At 40.8% G+C, this 22,524-nt stretch overlaps 1 protein-coding gene across 4 annotated transcripts in view; it reads right to left on the reverse strand.

Moving 5' to 3' along the window:
- DAAM2 (dishevelled associated activator of morphogenesis 2) overlaps positions 1 to 22,524 on the reverse strand; it is a 200,137-nt gene that overhangs the window by 104,729 nt on the left and 72,884 nt on the right. For all 4 annotated transcript variants that reach the window (XM_033053949.1, XM_033053950.1, XM_033053951.1 and 1 more), the window contains one exon: positions 13,458 to 13,660. In XM_033053949.1, coding sequence (XP_032909840.1) covers positions 13,458 to 13,631 — 174 coding nt within the window. In that variant the 5' untranslated portion in view covers positions 13,632 to 13,660. The remainder of the gene's footprint in view (positions 1 to 13,457; positions 13,661 to 22,524) is intronic.

The following is a 22,524-nucleotide window of genomic DNA, read 5'->3' on the forward strand; positions in this document are numbered from 1 at the left end:
AAGTGTGGTAGGATGGCTCCTATGAGTTGCAATGGAAGAATACAAGCACTTTAGGAAGGTCAGGTAGAGATGACAAGGAGGCAGTGGTGCCCTCTATGCCAGTGACCAGCAGGAATACATGGAGCTCCACCTGTGGATGGATGAGGAGCTGACTAGGTGCTTATAGGTCAGGATTAAAATGAGGACAGGGACAAGTGACATTACAGGGGAGTCTGCTGCAGGCTGCCTGACTGGGAAGCCCTTCTGCAGACAGACAGAAGCATCCTTGCAAACAAACCCTGGTCCTCCTGGGGGACTTCAACCACTCAGTTATTTGCTGGAGGGATAGCACAGTAGAACTCAAGGTGTTATACCTCTCCTTGATACGTTTTTTCACCATGACAGGTTGCAAGTCCTCTGGTACAAGTACCAAATTTACCTCCACATTCTGATTATACACACTGTACCAAATACCTCTCTCAAACAGAGCTTCTAGTATCAGCATATATAACACTAAATAAAAATAAAATCTGCTGTTTCAGCACAGTGCCCATTTTCCACCCCTTATTTCCTTTCCCTCCCCTACCCTCATTTCCTCCCTCCCTTCCCCCTCCCTGTGCCAGGGTTTGTTTTTCATGCCAAGGTCCTTTAGCTGAGCCCCTGGATGGGAAGGTAGTTGTGGGAAAGGTTATTAGGAAACTGCCATCTAAACTGCTACCTTTCCGGCTTCCACACCCTCTCCCTCCCTACAAAGTCCCCTCTGTTCTGTTTTAATACTAATGAGTTCAGAGGAGGTTCCTAGGCTGGAGCAATTCACAGTCTAGACTGTGCCAAAGCACACAGGCACACACCTCTCTGATCGCTTCCTGCCCAAACACAGTCCTGCTGGCTCAACCTTCAAAATGTGGGCTGGGGATTGCTGCTGCTGTGCCAAAGGCAGGCTGAATTTTCAGGGGAGTCAGTGCCACCTACTCCTCCCCTCACAGCTTTATCCTCTTGGGTGCATCCTATTTGCCATATGCCCCTATAGAGGAAAACAAGGGTAAGTCAGAGTTTGGCTGACCTTTAAATCTCTGATAAAATATTACGTAAAAGGGCAGCAGGAACTGAGAAGTTGGTTAAGAATTTAATGAGCAAAATTAACTTCTTGTTGAGCTTTGGTTGTGCAGCTTGGAAACACATGCTCAAGCTTATACACAGGGTAAACTCAAAGGAACTCCAGTAAATCAACATCATTTTTTGGCAGAAGTTCAAGTTTACACAGACAAAAGCAAATCAGAAGCTGGTTTTAGTTGCTCTCTTGCCCTCTGAGTTATTATTCCAAATTTGGTAGTGCAAACCAGAAATCAGAATGCCCCAAACTCCATAAAATTGAGTGGACTTACTCTGGATTTACACCAGGGGAAAACATTAATTAAATAACCTCTTTTAAATTAGAACAGACTAAATCTCTGAGCTTAACCACCTCTAACAGTGGCTCTCTCTATAATCTACAGCACAGATTTCTGACACAGAATATGTTAGAAAATAGAAAGAAGTGAGAAGTCTCCTTTTCACTAATTGTTAACTTCTACTTCAATAAACAGAGATGATCTGTATTTACTACCAATCAGTCCAGACCAGCTAGAATACCATCCTCATATGAGGCTTCTGTTATTTCCTCTGGGTTGAAGAAGAGGGAAATTCCACAATTCTCTTCCCTCACATTAACAGAGTATTTCCATAGTCAAACAGTGAATTGAAGGCATGACAGTATATTTGGTTATCCACTCACACCCTGTCCTGTCTCATTGCTCAAGTATTCTGATAAGCACAACAGAAACTACTGCACTGAAATCACTGGGCTTAAGAAAACATCAGCTGTTTTTCTCTCAATGTTTCTACTAAATAAACTATCAGAAATTTTGACAAAATACAGCAAAAAGAATAAGAGAAGAATGAGCACGTGCCTTGCATCGTCTCCTAACAACAGATCATAATTTACTGTCTGGTTAAGCATTCGTAATCCAAAGTTCTTCCACATCATTAATGTATAAGCCAACAACTTCACACCAACAAACTCGTGCAGCTGTTCCTCTCTATTCAAGATGTAATGCTGAAACACAGCCACTAAAGCAATCCCAATGGATTTTCCATGACTCAGGGATCTCCCTGGATACCTTCCAAACTGCAAAACTGCAATCTGCTTTCCCCTTGTAATTTCCTTTGGAGAAGTTATTCTTCAAGCCTCCACCTAGTAAACTATTGCATAACACTGTTGTGCACACTGCTAACCTTTTCCAAAAGTTGTTAAGTGTGAGCAGTCTTTCCCTTTATGTGGTCAACAAATGATAGGAAACTGCAAAATTAAAAGATGCCCTTAATGTTTTCAATGTAAAAGGGCATAGAATATACAAATGTTGACCAGAGCCTTTTTGCATACACCACTGGGTCTACAGGAAGGCAGTGGAGTCTTGCATCAGACTCTCCCTAAAAAAAGAACAAGTACATAAAAGCAGGACAATGTCTATGACAGGAGGCAGTAATAAAGATTTGCTCCCAAGTTCTTCAAATACAATACATTTACCACTGGAAGACTCCTGTTCTGCCTAGAATCCACACATGCTTCATCTTTTCAACACCTTCTCAATCTGGCTACAATTATGCACTAAAACTGGCCTAAGAAGCATTACTATTCCCTGTTTCACACAAGGGAAAAAACCTCACAAGTGCATGAATTTAGTTGTGTAAATTTGCAGGGATAGCTAGGAAAATGCAAAGTTCTTGAAAAGTTTTCTTCCCATCAAGCTTACCGACAACAGGGTACCTAATGTTAAAAGCTCTGGGTCAGTGCTGTTACGGTGCCAGGTGGAAGGCATCTGTCTGTGCTTCCTAAAACCAAAAAACATCAAAACAGAGCAGCCCTGGAGGCAGTCTGGTGTGATGAGTGCCAGAAAAAGCACCTTCTGACACTTGCTTTCCATGTGCTGCTCCTACCTGGTGCTGAAGGATGAACAGAAGGACCTCTGTATTTAGTGACTCCAAAAGTTTCTACTTACCTAGTGTGGAGGAACGTGCTGACCTGAAAACCTCCTGCCCTATAAAGGTGTTACTCCATCCACCTCACATTGTGCTCCCCACTTTGGAGTCCTGTTCACAGGCAAAGAAGAGGCCATTTCCCTCCAACACTGGAAGAGCAGTCCCAAATCACCTTAACATGTCCCCTGCATGATAAATAACCCTGAGTACTGTTTGAAGATAGAATCCACCTATAGAAGGGCACAGAGACATGACATAATTACAAACCCTTTTCCCCCACTCTCCTTCAGGCTGTATGATACACTATCTGAGCCACGTTTATATCTGATATAAATTGTTACTAGGTGAGCAACTACAGAAACTAATCTTAGTCAACATATTAAACAGATGATTCTTCATGATTGTTATCTTCTTCTCCATTCAATTATCCTGTTTTGTTAACAGTTCCTCTTGAGCCCCAGCTACAGTCTACCTCCCTTAGGAAAACTACTATCTGGCAAGACACATGCCATCCTGTTTCTTGACTTTTTTTCTTCACTGGAAAATTTCACAGCTTCCCCAGCTTCAGGTGTAATAAATTATTACAAAACATACCTCCTACAGCAGCTCAGATCTGGCCCTTCATCTATAAAATCTGCAGAAGAAACAGACATCTGTCATTCCAGCTCCCTTCACCACCGTTCATTCACTCCAAAAGCACAGCCAGAAGATCATCTTGGCCTAGCATTCTTTCCAAATCACCTCCATCTTTGCAATCAGTCTTCACTCTCCCTCCAGCACCACAGCTGCTTTATTGGTTGTGTCTTTTTCTTCAACACTTTTCCTTCTTATCTCATTCTCCTGTTCAGTTACAATCTGGTCAACATGGTCTTTGCAACACACAGTACTTTCCTCTTTTCTGTCATTTCTCACAGACACATTTCTGGGTGGCACCTTCTCATCCCATATTACCTTTTGTATCTGATTTATAACAATCTCTCACTTTTACTTAGCAGACCAAATCTAGATTCAAATATTCTCTCCAGAAGGTGAGGGATGAGGTCTTAATAACAGATTTCTAAGCTATCAAATCCAACTCTGAGAAGTATAAGACACTAAAAAAGAGAATTGAAGGACAGAAACCACAGAAGGGCAGGAATGATCCTCAGAAAACATATTCCAAAATGTTGAGGAAATAGAATATCCCTGTACTGCTGCTGTTTATGCTATTTCTACTGAAGAGAGCCCACTCTCTAAGTCAGCAGGTGAAGTGGCAGGAAATATATGAGAATGTTGGTGGAATTCTAGGAGGAGGGTAGAAAATTGTCTATTCTGTATCCATCCAAGTATAGTTGGTAAAGCTCCAGAAAGCTGAAATAGAGATAAGTTAATTTGATCCTTCCAGCTAGCACATATTACTCCTACTATCAATATAATCTTCAGCAGCCTTCAGGCTCAATCCAGAAAGTTGCTGACACTTTGTTATAGCCATATATGTTATGGCCACAGTGGAACACAAAAAACATTCAAATATTAATTATGCCTTACTAAGGAAAAAGGCCAGAGTAGAGTTTTATGTTTTGTTTTTTTTTATGTTATGCTAACACTTGCAGCTATGCCAAAACATGATAGATTAGCAAATCAGGTGTTAGAAACATGGACACAAGATTTCTGACCATTAAGCCTACCCACCCCATCCATGATTTCAGGGTTAGGATATCATGAAAGCTCCCAAGCATTCAACAGAGCGAAGACATAAGATTGACAACTTAGCACTTCTATCCTCTAGTGGAAATCTGTTCTTTCCCCTTCTTCTGCATCCCAAGTCACATAACTATTGTGTTCCCAAACTCCAGTACTTCTCCTCTTTTGCCCTAGATGTACTACATGCATTTCCCTGCATGTTCCCATGGAACAATAACACTGCCCTGCTAAAAATATGTAGTCCTATGAGAGCTTCCTCAGGCATTTCATGTCTACTGTAAGTTAATCATACTCAGAACACAGACATTCCCTTCAAGTATTGCAACCATGACCAACCATGCTTTCAAAAAAAGCAGTCAGTATTCTCTTCTTGGGCTATTCAGAAGCCAACAACCATCACAGACACAGAAAATACCACACAGACCAAATTTCAGTCAATGGAGAATGATGTCATTCCACTACTGTCTCAGTTGAAACTGAACTGGTTTACATTGGGTACCTCTGTCCATAAGCTTTAGTAAAGCAACAAGATCTAAAACACAGAGTATGCCTGTACAAAATCCTTAAAACTCCACAGGTACTTTGGTAACACCCCCAGCTTCTTCACACCCAAAATCTCACACGTAAGACCAGGTCTGTATTTACACCTTTGTTTACAAAACCCTACTGATTCTCAGACACAGAGTGTGAGACCTGGCTCCCATCTCATGCCCCTCTCCCAGCACCTGTGTCTCACACATCTGCAGCATAGTGACTGCTGCTTCTTACACAGCTGGTCAGGGAGCTGGGAGCTGCCAACCAGCTGCACCTGCTGGAAGGGAGCCTAAAGGGAGCAAAAACTGCTGGTGCTGCACTCAGGGCCATAAGCCTGTCCCTATCACAGCAATCTATATGTAGGTGAGCGCCTGAAAGGGGGAGCTGTCTCTGCCACAAAGCCAAAAATGCAATACCCCTTATGGATTTGGACTTGAATAACTACAGAAAGCTTCTTGTAGTGATATGTGCATTAAAACCAGGGACTTGTGCACACGTATGGCATATGGGACACATGTAAAGCAGACCCAACATTATGGACAAGTCTCTCTGTAGAGCAGGAAGAAAAAGAAGTAACACATCCCCTGTGTGGAAAATTAAAAAAGAAAAGAGGAATCCTGAGTACATACAATCTGGGACTATGCTGGACATAAAGGTATTTTGCACATAACTAGACAGACTTTGATACCATGAAGAGCTTTTGCCTCGTGAGCCTCAGGACCGTGCTTCAGAAATTTTAAACAACCCATTATTATAGTAGAAGACAAGGGCATATGAGTGCATGATAAATATTGATCTGACAACTATAAATAAACCCAAGAGAAAGGGAAGTTTTTGTGGCCTGGCCATCATCAATGAAGAGAGTGATTATAAAGTTTTGCTTTATTTCTGCTTTCAGATACAGCATCTCCTACTCAGAGGGCAATGCCAAGGCTTCTTCCTGGATATGAACCTCTTGTCAGGAAAATTCTGCCTTGATCTCACCAGCAGCATTTTCTTACAACCTCCTCTGGTTCATCATCATTAAGTACAAGAAAGGAAGTAATAACTGGGGTGGAGAGTCTCCAATGAGCCAAGGCCAGCAAAACCTCCTAGTTTGCTGAAGTCAGAGCTCATCAAATACAAATAAATGAAGGACCTCTCCAGCTGTCGACTGCATTTGGCATTACACTTCCTGACAGATTAGGTAGATTAATTAATTACAGAGAAGCACAGAAGGGATGAGGGATGGTCACAGGGAATTAAATAACTTCCTCTTATGGGCAAAACAGAATAGAGGGACTTTTAAATTATGGTTACACAGAAATTTGCATTTAGCAACAACTAAAAGCTGCAGGCCAGTCAGAGACGTAGTCTGAAACTATGATTTACATATGGGGCAGGTGACACAGAAAGTAAATCCCTGTATTCAGATGAATCCAGCATTAGGACAGCGTGACTCAAAAGACTAATAATTTGAAACTAAACACTCAGATCTCGGTAACATGCCTGAACTTAAATGAGAGTGAATAGGGTTGTCAATACACATGACAACTGTTTGGGGGTTGAAGCAAGGACCTAATGTGTGTCTTTCTAAGTCACAATCTTCCAATGAGAAACGAAGGACTTAAATAAGCTTCAGACAGAGAGGATACTTTTCTGGAAAGCTATTGCTCCATACTGAGAGCCAAGAGACAGAACAGGCAACTCTACATCTCTGCTTCCCAGAAATATTACAAGAGAGCTGGAGGAGAAATAGGGAACTTTTTTCTTCAAGCCCAGCAGCAAACACATAGAAACACAGCTGATGCCCTCTTGTTCCAACACACACTGACATATATTGTCTACATTCACATGAAAGATCACAGTGGAAGTATTTCTTGTACTTTTTACCACATGAATACTCTTGCAGGTTTCAGAGTCAAAAAAGGGGCCTCACAAACACTGCCACAGCTAGGACATGGCAAGCTAGAGTGGGATTGGTGATGTATGGGAGTACTTATTCAATGTGGTGAAGCCTAGTTTTCATCTGAGCTGTATGCTGGATCCATTACACTAAATGTTCTGCAAGGGAGAACTAGGCATGAAGGGAACTTGCTACTTTGAAGTCAGCTGTTTGCAGTGGAAACCACTACTACAGTTATTTGGGTTTGGATCTCATCTCCCTGTAGCTGCTGAAGGTTATCCAGTGTGTGCCAAACTGATGCCTTGCTCAGAAATTGCTTTGCTTCCCTTGATGAATAAACAAATTCCCACATATTTCCATGCTTTACCTTACTTTCCTTCAATATAGAACTCTTTTCCTTCATTTTTTCAAGTTTCTCTCCTCTGAGAAATGAGACAACAATCAAAACATTTATTCTCTTTTAAGATAGAGAGGGCACAGATGGAGAGAGATTTCACAAAGTAAGCAAAGATCAGAATTTTCCCAAACTTTATGCTCCTGGTCAATTCATCCAATGCTAATAGAAACATGTCTATGGTGACCCCACCATTCCTTTGCCTCTGTGCTGAAAGAATAAGCACAGGTACCAGTTATGTTGACGGCTCATGTATTCAGAGAACACTAATCAACTCCTTTCACCATTCTGGCACTCACATACACTAGCCTGGCGTGCTGAGAAATCCAGATAACACCGCAACATAAAGAACAGGAGCAAACATCACACTACTTCCATAGTTCTATTTCAGGAAAAGACAAAGACTGATTTACTTAGGAAGGGATTTTTCCCATTTTTTCCAGCTAGATACCTTGGCCAGTTCATCTTTTAATTCAGAAAGTGAGCCAACTTTGATGCTGTGGCAGTCATTACTAAATATAATGAAATCAGAGGTGATGAGATGATGAGATGAAAGGCTAAGAATTGAATTTAGGGTTGTTTCAAGAAGGAACATAGTTCCATGTTCTTGTGGTCACTGTTGCAGAGCACTGCGGACAGAAACCAAGGTAACAGTTCCAATGACGGTTCCCAGAATGGGCTGAGGGAAGGACAGAGACCTTGATTGAGCACTTCATCACCATCATCATTTAATTGCACTCAGGTAATATTACAGGGAAAATAGGGGTTTGATTGCCAGTGGTCTTACTGTTCCACATGTGTCTTCTCTACAAAATCTGGGGGTTGCAATAGGATCAGAATGCTAGGTCTAGAGAGGGAGAGAGAGTGTAGGCTGCCTCACCTGAGCAGCAATCTCCTCTCTCAGCAATTCAATGGAAGAGAAGTTTAAAGGCAGGCCAAAACAGAGGGTGGCTAATTCTAAATTTTTCAAATGTAGAGAATTCATAAGTGTTTATGCTGGTCCTCAATTTTAAATAATGTACCTTTAGATTTTATGCCAAAAGTACCTATCAAGTTTTGTTCTGGAAAAGCCTGTGAAGATGGTAAATAGCAATATGGACAAAAAGCTTTTGTGAACCCAGAAAGTCAACAAAACCCTTTTCTTAGGAACTCTGAGAAAAAAAAATTAAAATAAAAAAAATTAAATTAAAAAAAATTAAAAAAGGAAAAAACCTCCCAAACTGAAAATGAAATGGATTCAAATTAAATGTAAGAGAAACCATGACAGGGAATTCCAGTTAATATCCCACCTGAGCTAAATGTAAGAAGGCTTCAAGGGCAGATAAGACCACAAAAGTATAACAGCAGATTTCTCACATCTTCCCCAGTATAAGAATCTAATGTGCTGAAGGTAACTCATTCAAGTTTGGAGGACATAGAGCTACTATCCACTTTGAAAATGTAAACTCAAAAGACAATTCCATTTCTTCCCCAAGGACTTTGCATGTTAAAATAGAGAATCTTGCACTCCACCTTCTCAAATACCATGGCCATCTCACAGTCACTAACAAAACACAAACAACAGAAGCACAAGCTTTCGCACAGCTCTTTACTCTGTGCTAGCATTCACCACATTTTTCTGTTTTTTTCTGAATTGCCAGCATTTAAGTTGTCCTTCTTAGTATGGTCTGAGTTCCAATCTGAGATCAGGCTGCTGTTAGAAGAGATCTAGATAGCAAAATCTTTAGCGTCAAGCAGCACACCCCCTTTAACCACCAAGAAGAGTCCAGGATTCTAACAATGAGCAGAAAGTATCAGAATCCACTGTGATGAGAATACACTGCTGCTAGCAAATATGAACAAGGACATGGAGAAGCTGTTCCATGAAAAAAAGTTATTTCCCTTTGCCTTACAATAGTTCTTCCAGATTCTTCTGTAGTTCCTCTTCAGTCAATAAACCTGTATAAGGAAAAATATGTGTCTAGCACAGGTATTTTTGCCAGCAGGCACAAAACCATTTTGGAGCCCTCCAACAGACCACCACCTGAAGCAGCACTTCATCACTATATGGCAGTATGGAAGCAGAAGTGATGCTCAACAGTCAGGTAGGGCCAGTTTTACAATTTGCAAGGTACAGGACCAGTCCACACACCCTGTTGCTTAGAGTTTCTCTCTTTGCCTGCTCATTGAAGGGAATATGCTAATGCCAGATGTTCTGTCCTGTTTCACAAAAGCAGCATTTGGAGGGCAAAATTTGGGGTCAGAAATATTTCTGTTTACTTTGTATTTTGTACATCTAAACTTTGATAAGGACTTACCTGTACTGGAGCCACTGCATTAATGCCAAGGCAGTCACTGCCACAGATGGTCTGAGAGCTGGTACATCATCTCCTGTCTTAGCCCAAACCAAATAATTCCAAATCACCATAACCCATTGTCTTCATTCAGACCTACTCTGCATGTGTTCCCAATGGAATAAATCAAGACAGAATTTAGGACCTATCAGGAGTAACTCTTTCTGCTTTAATTTTCTAATTGATCAGACAAGGCATAAACACAGCATCCAGCTTCAAGTAACACATAAGCCTAGGATTCATCCTAGAATTGTTCTCCTGGTTGGGTGGCAACGAGAGCAGGCATTTCAGCTGAAATCAGCATTAGCTTATCATCTCACAGTCACTGCCTTGGTCAGAGTCCAGTCAGGCAGCTGCCATTACATAGCTGAATGGTCTGGGTGCATCTCCCAAACAGAGCAGCTGGCACGTGTGTGTCTGTCTCAGTCTGGAGACCACACAAGCAAGTTTGAAAGCTTGGAATGGGTCATGGGAGCCCATCACAAATAAAGAATCCCAACACATTCCTAATTTCTTCCCCTTAAGAAATGGACAACTCCAAAATCACTTTTCATGGTACTAGTTTAAGTAGCACAATAACAGCAAAAGGAGATATGCTCCTGATCCTCAAAATGCCAGTTTTCCACAGAAAGGGAGGTAGAAACATACTGAATAATTACTGGATTGGAAAATTCATCACAAGGGAGACTTCTCTAGCACAACTATGATCAGCTTTTCTTGTCATTAACTCTTCCATGGGAAAATGCCCCAGATTTTAACTGCAACAAGGGAAAAATAAGGCTTTTAAAAATTCATTCAACCACACCAATGTTTCATTATACCCTTTGCAGAGCAGATGGCAAGATGATGCTATACCCCCTGGGCCTGCTTTGGGGAGCTAACACAAATGCTCTTCTCACTACAGATCTCAAATGATGGTGTCATCATTTCACTTGGGGATTTGGGTCAAAAGGCTTTACACTCAAATCTGGTTTTTATATAGTACAAGTGCACCCAGACTAGACCCTAACGGATAAGCAGCAGGGAGCAAGCACACAGCACAGAGCTCTCTCAGGCACTTCCAGGTCGCTGATTTACACTGGTGCATTTACAGACTGAATCTTTCTAATCCAATTAAAATCTCATCTGAGCTGTCAATACAGATGTAGCCTGGTTTATTTTAGTGTCTCATAGAACACGCATTAATCCAGACCTGTGGACAAACAGGCCCTTCTAGGCAAAGTCTGCATTTTGCCAGCCCAGTTTGCAACCCAGGTTCTCTCATACAAAAAGTCTTAATTGCTCTCATATTACCTGTCTAATCAGGAACTCCTATGGACATGCACTGCCATCCTATCTGCCTGCTTTATAAAAATGTGTGATGTACACCATTACCCTCCTGAAAAACAGCACTTTTCTGTCCCGGCTCACTCCTCATGCAATGATGGCTGGGGTACTATCATTAAATATAAGAACTGAATATGATCTGTTTTCATTTCAATGGCTTCATTTGTTTGAAATGCATATGCCAGTTACAAGCTGTCAGCACATTTAATAAGTTATAGCATAAACCAACAACTCTCAAACTACCGGGGCCAAAAATTTTTACAGATCATCACATATACTTGTCATTAAATTTTGCACCAGAAACATTATAAATTATACTTTTTAATAGACTTCCATAAGGCAGCTGCGAGCTGTTTTGCCACAAGCAAGCACATGGAAAACCAGTATTTGCCAGACATAAAACTAGAAGTTAAAAGCATCATTAATACCACCACAAACTCTCAAACTCCTCATAAAACTGATACCTTTCTCAGTAAGCAAAAGCCCAGCAGCAACTCAAGCAGGTCTTTCACTATGACCCGAAGGTAAACAAGTTCAAGGTTTAGCCAAGTTCAGGAGCAAAGCACATCTGTTGGTGACGTCTTCAGGAAGGTTTCAAAGGACCTTGTATCGTAGAGAGATGAACTTTGACACAGCAGTCTGAGCATTGCATGTGAAAACCAATGATTAAGCAGCATCCAGAAATAAACTGTCAGCAGAGCAGATTACAGGTTACACTCTTACTCTTGAGAGATACCTGTCACCACACAGAATTCTCCACAGTCAGACAGCTGCATTTTCTAAGAGGGACTCAAGTAGTCTCACATAAAAAGAAAACTGACCAATATAGACCAGAATTTTGTGAAATATTTCCATGAGAGGAGATTCTCCATTTGCAAATTAGTTCAAAGCAAGTAGATTCTTCCGCTGCACACATTATTTTTCCTGAAACAGCAAATCCTACTTACTCCTTTCTATGCCCCTGCCACAGAATACTGAAAATGCTAATGGGTACTGGGGAAGTGAAAAGTTAATGGAAAAGAGATTTCCATTAAAATTTACTATGCACAATAGTAAACAAAATACCAATTTACTATGTACACAGAATGCAGCTTTTGACTGAGGGAGTCCTTGAGCTGAAAACTATTAGTGGGTTGGAGAGTACCCTGGAAAGGACCACCTTAAGGCCGCACCTTATAGACTCCAACATCTTACATTTTTCCCTAGCCATCTGCTTTGGACCCCATCTTGACCTGAAGCCTGTGCTAGGTTGTCAGACCACTGATCTGACAAACTACAGCTGTCCCTGTATTTGATATGCCATACTATAGCTGGCCATATACTAACCTCCAATTGCATATGCAAATTACTTGGTTCTTTTCACTGCTATAGCATTTCAAAGCTATGGTCATGGACAAGAATTTATTGGGCTAATTTTCTAAGTGTAAAGTAGAAAAACTACAGACAACTTCCTCTAATGCTGAGATCCAGTATTTTCTGATCTATTCCTCACCTCAGTCACACTCCTCAGGCATATACACACTTAGAGATATCTCAATTTACATGAGCTCCAACCTCAGAATGGTAATGAGAAACCTAATCAGCTGCATCAAATGGGCATCACTTTTGCGACACAGTTTGCGAAACAACCCAGCCTATGACCTCGGCCTGTGTTTTGCATTCAGGCTGAGCAAGAAGACAGTGAAGTCATTTGATGCCAGGCATGAAAAGCAAGTGTCTGGCTCCTGGAGTCTGCAACATTTACCACAAAAGCAAACAACAAAGTTCATCTGAAATAATTCCTTCTCTTCCTGTTTATGGCTGTTGTTGCAACAGCACCATTTCATGGTTCAAAGGCAGCTGTGTGATGAAACATAATTGGCATGGTCACCTGATTCTTATACCTCACCAGTAGAATGCTACTCATCAACAAAACCAAATAGTCCTAATTTTATAGATCTGCAAACCCTAAGATTTTCCACTGCATTACAGTATACAGCAGATTTTATCCCAAAGTTGTAAACAAGAAGTTGACTGTCAGCAACTTGAGAGATTCCTTCTAATAGGCCCAGTCCTACATAGTGCGATGAGAATAAATCAGCACATTTAAATATTTTGTTGTACTTTTATACCCACTGCCACTATCATCCATCCTGTTGTTTTCCACCTTTCTCCTACCAAGTAATTAGCAATAAAAGAATGAAAAGGTTTTTTTTAAAGCTTCAATAGAAGCTCTCTAATAAATCCCTTAAGTCCTCTTACTCCTCCTTTAAAGGGAAGAGTTCATCCGCCTCATAAATATATCAATCTGCCAGCAGAAACTTACCACAAGTTCAGCGAATCTGGCATTGAGCTCTTCTGCTGGTGGGATTGGGACAGAAAACTCAAGGAACTGGAGGGGGTTATTGTCCTTGAGGTTGATTTCAGGGAGGTCGCTACCTCCAAAACAACAAAGAAACCCCAAGGCATGACGATTCCTCTTCCGGGGAGCCATGATCATGGTGTATGGTGCTATCTTCTGATCATGTTCTGTAGGGGAAAAAAACCAACAGACATCAGATGATAAAAAAGACTGTTGAATCTGTGCAGCTCTGTGCAGTTACAGTGGCTGCCACTGAAGCAACAGATGGAAGATGACAGAGGGATCTTATACCCAAAAGAGCAAAATAAACACTCAAACTAGATAAGGTAGCTAGGCCTTTGTATGGCATTAACATATTCTTCCATGGCAGTGTAGAAACCCTTCTCCCAGTTTTTCTGAAAAGGTTTTACAAACTCAGTGTGGAATTTCCCACTGGGTAGATTTATCAGCAATGTTCAGAAGCCAAGGCTGAAAGCTACCACAGAATGCTGGCATTGGCCTTTCTCTCACTAATACTATAAAGAAATAATCAGAAGGAAAATGTATGAGAGAATTTGCCCAGAACACATAAGAATCTTCCAAAGGTACCTCATTTGATCAAAATAAAATGAACAATGAAACACATCACCACTGCAGAGGCAGACCACAAAACATTCACTTATTCCTTCACAGCCAGGACTATCACTGTAGGACCATTTTGTCCATCCCATGTTCAAACACATGTAAGTAGTTTTGGCTGCTTTATGTATTCAGGGAAGAAACAGCACAGTGCTAATGCACGCCTTCAAATCTGAGCTGCCAGACCCCACCTTGACAGGACCCTGGCTGGAGGGGCTTTGGAATCAAAGTATAAAGGGAGGCAGAAGGAGAAGCTGGGAAGTGACTGATTTCACTAACCACACAACACCGTTTGTGAGCAGCCCATCCAAACAGGAAGTCTCCTGCCAGCAGTTTGAAAGGAGGGATCTGTGCAGTGCACAGAGAGACACATACTTTGCCCTTTTAAGGGACTTGTTGTTTGACAGCTCAGGGGCTTATTTGTGTTATATTTTTAAGGACTTCACTTTTTCAATTTATCTGCAGAATAAGCCATATCCTTAGAGAGTAAATAATTAAAGCTTGTTGTGAAGCTGGTCTCCCTGGACAGAGGGCAGGGGAGCAGGAGGGAGGTGGCAGGTGAACCAAACCACAGGATGCTGGATGCTGTATCAGCAACAACACAGCTGAGCTTTGTCATCAGAGCAGCTGCTGCCCTAACCTGCCCTACAATGCTTTGGTCTGTTTGCTTGCCAGGACAAGGCTGCTTTGAGCGTTCATGGAGACTGAGTAGCTGTGCAAGGAAAAACACCTTTGGGACAGCAGTTGCATAGTGGGACTTCACACACAGAGCAGAGCCAGCTCTCCAGGGATGTTTTGTACAGAAATTGGCATGCTCGCCTGAGAAAAACCTAAGCAACAACCGAAAAAATGCCCAAACCACCCAAACCTCTACCCTTACGGCACTATGTGCTCGGCAGGAATTGCATGGCCTACTCTGTGCTGGGATTAATTTATCTAGCACATTCTCTTATGCATTGGAGGGTCATCAGCTGCAGCTCTCACGTAGCTGGAAGGAAAGCAAGCTGGTAAAAAGTACTGTATTCTGGCATGCCCACTTTGCTTTGCTCTCCATGCCAGCTCTGCAAGGGGTGGTACGTCCCAGCAGGATTCTGGGGCAGGATGCTGCTGGCTTCAAAAGCCCATTCATAAAAACATCGGGTTCTCACTAGGAGATGCCAAAGGTCAACTTACAACTGAACTGGTCTTTGACACAGCTTCAGTCAGCAAAACCAAAATGCCCCCAGATCTATCACAATGATGAGCACGGCAATTTCTGTTTCCTTTCAATAGCGGACACTTAAGAGATTCAGTTGCTAAATATTTCACAATAGAGCCTCGGAAATTAAACTTGTACTCCACAGACCAACTTCTCAAGTATTATTACTCCAAGTGCAATGCCCTTTATGTCAATCTGGTCATGACTAAGATTAAAACCAATTAATTTGACAAAACTCTCTTTTGGGAGGAACTCAATTCAATGAGACAATCCTGATTTACATGCAATACAACTACATTTGCATCAATTCAGTTCTAACCAAGCTCTGGACCACTGTCTAAAGGCTTCCCCACCAGCATCAAAGGACCAGCATTTTCTGGGGCATGGACAATGAGTCTACCTTGGAAAAACTGGCCGAGCCATTGGAGTGATAGGACCGTAACACCCTTCTTTATGAGCTCAGATCAAGACTCTGGTATAAACTCTGCCAAAAAAGGCACCTTACCATGAAATGAGTACTATGTGAATGGACGGGAAGCACAGCATTTTCTACAGGGTAAGTACAGCCCTGGTCTGGCTACCGCAGGTTGTCCTGCACTGGAATTTCACTACTTGGCTTTCATCTTAAGCAGGTTCATTTGAAAGGCTGTCAGTCTCCAGGCCTTCTTCATCTGTAATGCTGAGAAATACACAAGCTAATGTTTGTTACTGTGATTCTTTTACAGAATCTGCATTTCCTTGGGATCCACACTTGTATTTAATTTTTAATACCCTGCAGAAGTGTGCAGCACTCACATGACCAGTAAACTTGCTTTCACAAAGCATTTTCCAGGTCCATCTGTAGGCAGTAGGCACTAAATACTAATACATACTAAACAGAGGGGTAAAATAACACTTCTGTACTTCTTCCACACTGTAATTGTGTGGGTAGGTGAGGCATCTAGATGCTTTCAAAATAAAAACAATTGAGGACTGCTATAGAGGAATCCAGCACAGGTTTTTTAAAATGGAACACTCAAGAAATGAAGGAATAAATTAATGAATGAATAAATGAATGAATGAAATTTCTGAGTTGGAGCACTGTCTCTCTAAAGATTAAGCCTGCCAGTTAAGTAGATGTCCTTCAGAATCCTGAAAGTTGTACTGTTTATGCTATTTAATAACTAATTAAAACTTTTTTTTTTGTTGGTGATCAACAAAATAAACATTTTTTAATTACCTCCAAGTTAATAAGCTTTTCCTTTCCTCTCTCTCTCTTTCGCCTTTCCTTTGTCAAATCTGGGAAAAATGTGCTTTCAAATAATGAGGAGGGTGGAGACAACAAAGGAAATGAAGAAAAGAGCAAGTTTCATTTTTCTGAATGGCAATTAATAGCAAAGCGAACATTAAAATTTATGAAGATAACAAAAGGTGGGGGCATGTTCTTTTAATAAGATTTCTATTGCCTCTCAACTTCAGGCAAGTAAAAATGAAACATTTTGCAATTATGCATTTCTATATATATATATACCCCCAGTGCGAATCAATAGGAAATCTCCCTCTGGAGAGAATCCCACTACTACACATGACTCCCTCCCACAGCTCTTCTCAGTTCTACTGTTTTGCCCTTTTGCACAGCACAAGCAAGTTGCTGTCATTTCAGCAGCTAACCACATACCCGCTCCTCACAGCAATCCCTCTCCTGCTTCCCAGCCCCATCTGTGGTTCGGCTCAGGTCAGGAGTCACAGCCTGGAACTTTGCCCAAGGTCTAATTATAACAACGTCCTCTTCCTCTGACAGGGCGTACGTGTTCATTTCTAAACCACTTGGCCCAGTGACCAAACATAATTTAGCTAATGCAATTTTTCCAGCCCTTATCAGAAGTTTTAGCCACATGGGATCAGATCCATGCTAGCTGCACACGAGGATCCTCTTTCAATTGCTTTCCAAATTGCTTCATAAGCCTCACTCTTCTCTTCATTCTCATCTCAGAGATTTAATTTTCATGCCAACATATGCTAAATAAGCAACATTCCACTAGCAGTAAGACACATGAAACAATTGCTTTGCCTGTAGCTCTTCTGTGCAAGATAGCTGATTATTGAAGTTTCTGTCTCCTCAACAGCCAGAGCACAACTGTAACTAAAACAGAGAAAATTACTTTTGTACCACCTCCTTTGGAAAAAGTGAAGAAAGAGAACTCAGTGGGTAACTAAACACACATAGTCACACAAAACCAGCTCACAACATAAGGAGGCATAATGGTAAACGCTTTCAGAGCTGTATCTCCACTGATCACCAACAGACACAAGATGCCAGTGGATGTAGCCACAGCCCTCACCTGAGTGGAGAACATGGGACTAAATGTATGATGGAGAATCACTGCCCACACCAGCTTATTCCACCAGGAAAGGAATCAAGGTTAAAACCATTTCCCTGTAATTTATCTTTCTCTGTGGCAGGATAAAACACATACATGTAATGCGTGGTCACTGATGGAGAAAGAAATCTGAATTCAGATCGGTTTAGAACACAAGCCAACTCACTCACAACCCCCAAATCCAAGTTAGAAAACCTCTATACTATTCAACTATTAAGTAATAAACCATGAGTACTTCCTGGTGTTAAAGCAGCTCCCTACATCATCACTCATTGATAATGAAATGGAGAAAATAAGCACCATGCACAAAACTTGCTGAATATGCACCCTTGATAAAGGGAAAGACCTTCATTCTGATCCTATGCTCAGTTCCCTGGACCACACTGCTTCTTCAGTACACAGATGGTGAAATGATGAGCTTCATGGCATGATTTAATTACCATGGGAATTCTCCATGTATGTCACATGTAATGTGACAGATGTCAGATGCACTATATGGCAATTGCAGCATGGGGGATGGGGAAAGGAAGCAGACAAGCAATCCATTTGTTGCATGTATAAAAATAACCCAACTCCTTTGGTTTGGATTTGTCACCACACTAAGGAGCCTCCTGATCTCCAGCACACGAAACAGCAACAAAAAACCCTGACCATTTAAAATCCACAAAGTTAAAACCTTGTTTTTCAGGGAAGCTTCCTGAAGATCCATGGACACCTGCCTGCTATGTTGGACAGGAAGGAATCGGACCCAAAACAAATCAACAGATCACTGGATGTGATCTGGAAATGACCAGGTTCCTCTGCAGCAATGGCTACACTTAACAGTTTCCACCACAGGAGAGAGGGCAGCTCAAATAATGCTGTGCATTTTAAATCCCGTTCACCTTCCAGATTTTCCTTCCCCCAACACACTGAAAAAAGAGTGTAGAGCTCTTGGTGTTTATGAGGACTTTGCAAGACAGTCCATAAACTCACTTCTGGTTTGTTTTACACACCTTCCCATTAAAACTGAGATGGTTGAAAATTTCAAAGCATTCCACAGATCTAAAGATTTTCTCCTGTTTTATATATATATATATCAATATTTATTTCATTTTTATTCATTAATTTGCCTCAGAAATAAGTCCTGAGATAAGAGAAAAGGCAAGGACTATTTGAAGGCTATCAGGTGTAACTATATCCACGAACCTACTTACTGCAACGTGTCTGTCAAAAATCTCTTTATTTTTAATACTTTAAGGATGCTCAGGATGTGCTGGGTGACTAATGACCACTAATGTTAGTCTGTTAATACCCACAAATCCGCTACATCTCACCTGATACCAACTTATCAACACACAACAACAAAACAAAGAAAGCTAAAGAACTGTAAGAAACTTCCCTTCTGAAACACTAATTTGCAATACTTTCTCTGCCTTCACCTAAGAATGAGGGGGGAAAAATAACTCTACAGAAAAATAAACAAATAAAACCAACAACCAAAAAAAACCCCTGCAGATTCCTTTTGTTCCCCCTAATCATTAATCTATCCAAATTGTATTCATAGCAAAACCATTTTAAAAGAATAGTCAGATTCAAAATACAAAGCAAAGAGAGCAACTAAGCAGTTAAAGTCAGTGTCATGAATGTGGCTAGTGACAGCGAAGTATTTCTTTACACCTTTTTCCCCACTCTTTAATGAAGTAGGGATTAATAATTTTCTATGCTTAACTGAGCTGAACAAACAATCCATTCACTCTTTTACCTGCTAAGTTATTTTATTTTTGCAAAGGTACTATTACTATGTCATAGTTTCCTATAACTGTGACTTCACACAGAAATGTGCATGGTCAAAACTAATCTGTCCTCCTAGACACCAAATGCTGAGACTTAATTATATTCTTGCATCTCATTTATATGCATGTAAATCTATGCATCTTTAACATTTATAATTGGTGATATGACCACCACAGCTTAGACTGCCAACAAAACAAATAAAATTCACAGCCTAACTGTTTATCCAGGATAAGCATGTCCTTCATGTTCTCAGTGTTTGACTGTACCACAAATCTGCATCCTAATTTATCAATTCCTCACTGAGGCATGCTTGCCAGCAATTCAAATCACCATAGTGGTGGAATGAGCAGGACTGCATACTGCCTAAAAACATAATTAACCTTTCTGGTTTGCATGAAGTAGTGTGGAATCCTGTCCTTCTCTCCTTTCCCTCTCCATTCTTATTTCCATACAATTTCTCTGGTGTTGCAGCACTGCAGTTTGAGTAATATTTACACATACCTTACACTTCCTTCTCTATCAGAAAGTCACTGCTACCAAGATTAATTTTCTTGTCTTCTTCACCATGAACCACATTTCTTGTGTTCATATAGCTCACCAAAGATTGCCCATTCCTTTCTATTAAGAAAAAAAGCTGCTTCTTTGTAGTCCTAGCTCTCAGTTTCTTTCTTTTCTACCAGTTTTAGTTTTCTTCTCTACTTTTTCACTGTTTCACTGCAATATCATAATTTTTTTTATGATAACTGTAAGAATTGAAAAGGCTTCCTGTAGCCACTTCATATGCTCACACTATAAAACTTTTTTTTTTAAGCAGATGTTGAAGAGAAAAATACTTCTAAAGAGACACCTACTGCATGCACAAGCTGCAAAGACTGCATCATACTTTCATGTATGTTTTATTTTGGTTGTATTTTACTTTACTGTCCTAGCTGTGGCACTGAGGTTGTAGTTCTCCAGTGTAGGGTCTTACTCATCTGCTTAAACCAGTTATTTTACACTGTCAAACAGACTGTGGGACTATACAAACAGAAATAAAAGCAGTAGACCAGCAAAACAGTAATCACCTGGCTGGAATCTGGCCAGAATACAACAGGTTCACCACCCCCTCCTCCTCTCCAGTAATTTAGCAGCATCCACAAATCCAGCACAGAAAATTTATCCTTTATGAAATCATGGAATTTTGCTGTGATTTCCTCTACCACAGCATTAGTTTTACTAGATGGGTTGGTTTATAATGTCCCTGTTCATCAAATTGTTGTGGCTGTAAGAGCCAATGGGAAATACCCTGCATAAAAGAAAACATAGGGAAAACATCCCACAAACCCCACAGGGGTCACCCCAAGACCCAATTCTGACTAAGGAGAAGCCCAAGAAGCAGCAAGTATTTTCAAACACTCTGAACAATTCCCAGATTTTACTTTTGTAATCATTCAGATCCGAAAGATACTATTTTTAAGGTTTGACAAAATTATGCTGTAATTCTAAGGCCATGGATTCAGGACAAGGCTGTAATCCCAGTTTGCGCCTGTTCTCCTCAACAGAGTGGGTCTGAACTTCCTCTTCTAGAAGCTACAGACCTAGACAGCAGAGCCCAAGTTAGACACTCAATTTTCTTTACTTTCTTTACTTTCTTTTGGTGATGGATACAACACAGTGATGCAAATTCACAGAAAATAAAAGTGCTGCAGAAGATGGAGCACAACATGAAGCTTTTATTCAATGTAAGAAATCATAGACTGAAGATTAAGTAGATCATGATGACCTCAGTTAAGCAGACACACACCCACTGACAGCCAGGACCAGCACATCACTTCTTCAGCTTCAATGCAGAAGACGACTATTTTCCTCTACAGGAAGATGAAATCTTGTGCCTTTTAGGTCTTGTGGTGTGAAATGCCTTTAAAGTCATTGTATGACACTGACTCTAATCACTAATGTCTGTCTGTTCTATCCAATAGGACCAGGTCCCAAGGGTGAAACATTCATACCCCAGAGCCACATTTTTGATCACCGCAGGAAAGAAGCCAAGGATTGAGTGATCTGTAGAACAAGGTGTCCCACTCCATCCTCTGTTCCATAAGATCAGAAACACTAGTAAAGTACATTAGCATTTTAGATTAGTGCTAAAGCTTGAGCTAGGATCTTAAAATCTCTCCGATATTTCTATTGGGAAGAGTGGGGTTTAGTCACAAAGGAAGTCAATCCAGAGTTTCCCAGTAGCACTAATAACTGCCATGCTCAGAAGAATGAACACACAAAACTCCACTACTAAGAGCGTCCCTGTCTTGTTTGAGTCATTGTAATTTTTCCATTCTGTCATTGCCCAATTATTTCCAGACATGATGTAACCATTTTGCCAAGGGATTTGGGAGTCAAAATGTTGCTGTTGTTGTCATCATTATCCTGGGTGCTTGAATTTTCCAGACAAAATAAGCAGCTGAGGGCATTAGAGTGCTTCTACTGAGAGAGAAATACTCTGTTAGAACTGCCAGGGTGCTCCAAGAAAAACAAACAAATGGTAAAGGTCCAATTACATCCCCCCAAACTCTTTATTTCCATGTGAAACACTGTTTTCTTATTCAGACAATTAGTAGAATAAAATTTCATCTGTTTTCTTATGTCATCATAGCATAAAAAAATTGATTTCCATTCTAACACTCTGATCAGGGCCACTGTGGGACATTAAAATTCAACTTGACAAGAAATATGCCTTCATTATAACCACTGGAAACTAACTGTAGGTGTACAAGTGCTATTTTCACTATTGACAGGTAAATCAATTACCTGCACTGGTAAAATTTTCCTAAATGTCACACACTGGAAAAAGCAATTCAGTCTTTATAGGAAATGGGTATAACTGGGACATTTGGACTTCTACCTGTTTTTTGTGGATGGCACCAAATCTCTTCAAAACTAGTGTTAATCAATGCCACTTGGGAAAAGTCAGGTTCCAGGATGCAGAGCTGACACTTTCCTGCTTAGTTCCCCAGCTAAAGCACAGTGTGCTTCTATGTGTCCCTACAAACCTGCACATAATAAAAATGGTGGCTCTCAGTTCAGTTCCTAGACTGAAAAGCCA

The sequence above is a fragment of the Catharus ustulatus genome, chromosome 3, assembly GCF_009819885.2.
Source record: "Catharus ustulatus isolate bCatUst1 chromosome 3, bCatUst1.pri.v2, whole genome shotgun sequence".
In the NCBI taxonomy this organism is placed as follows: Eukaryota; Metazoa; Chordata; class Aves; order Passeriformes; family Turdidae; genus Catharus; species Catharus ustulatus.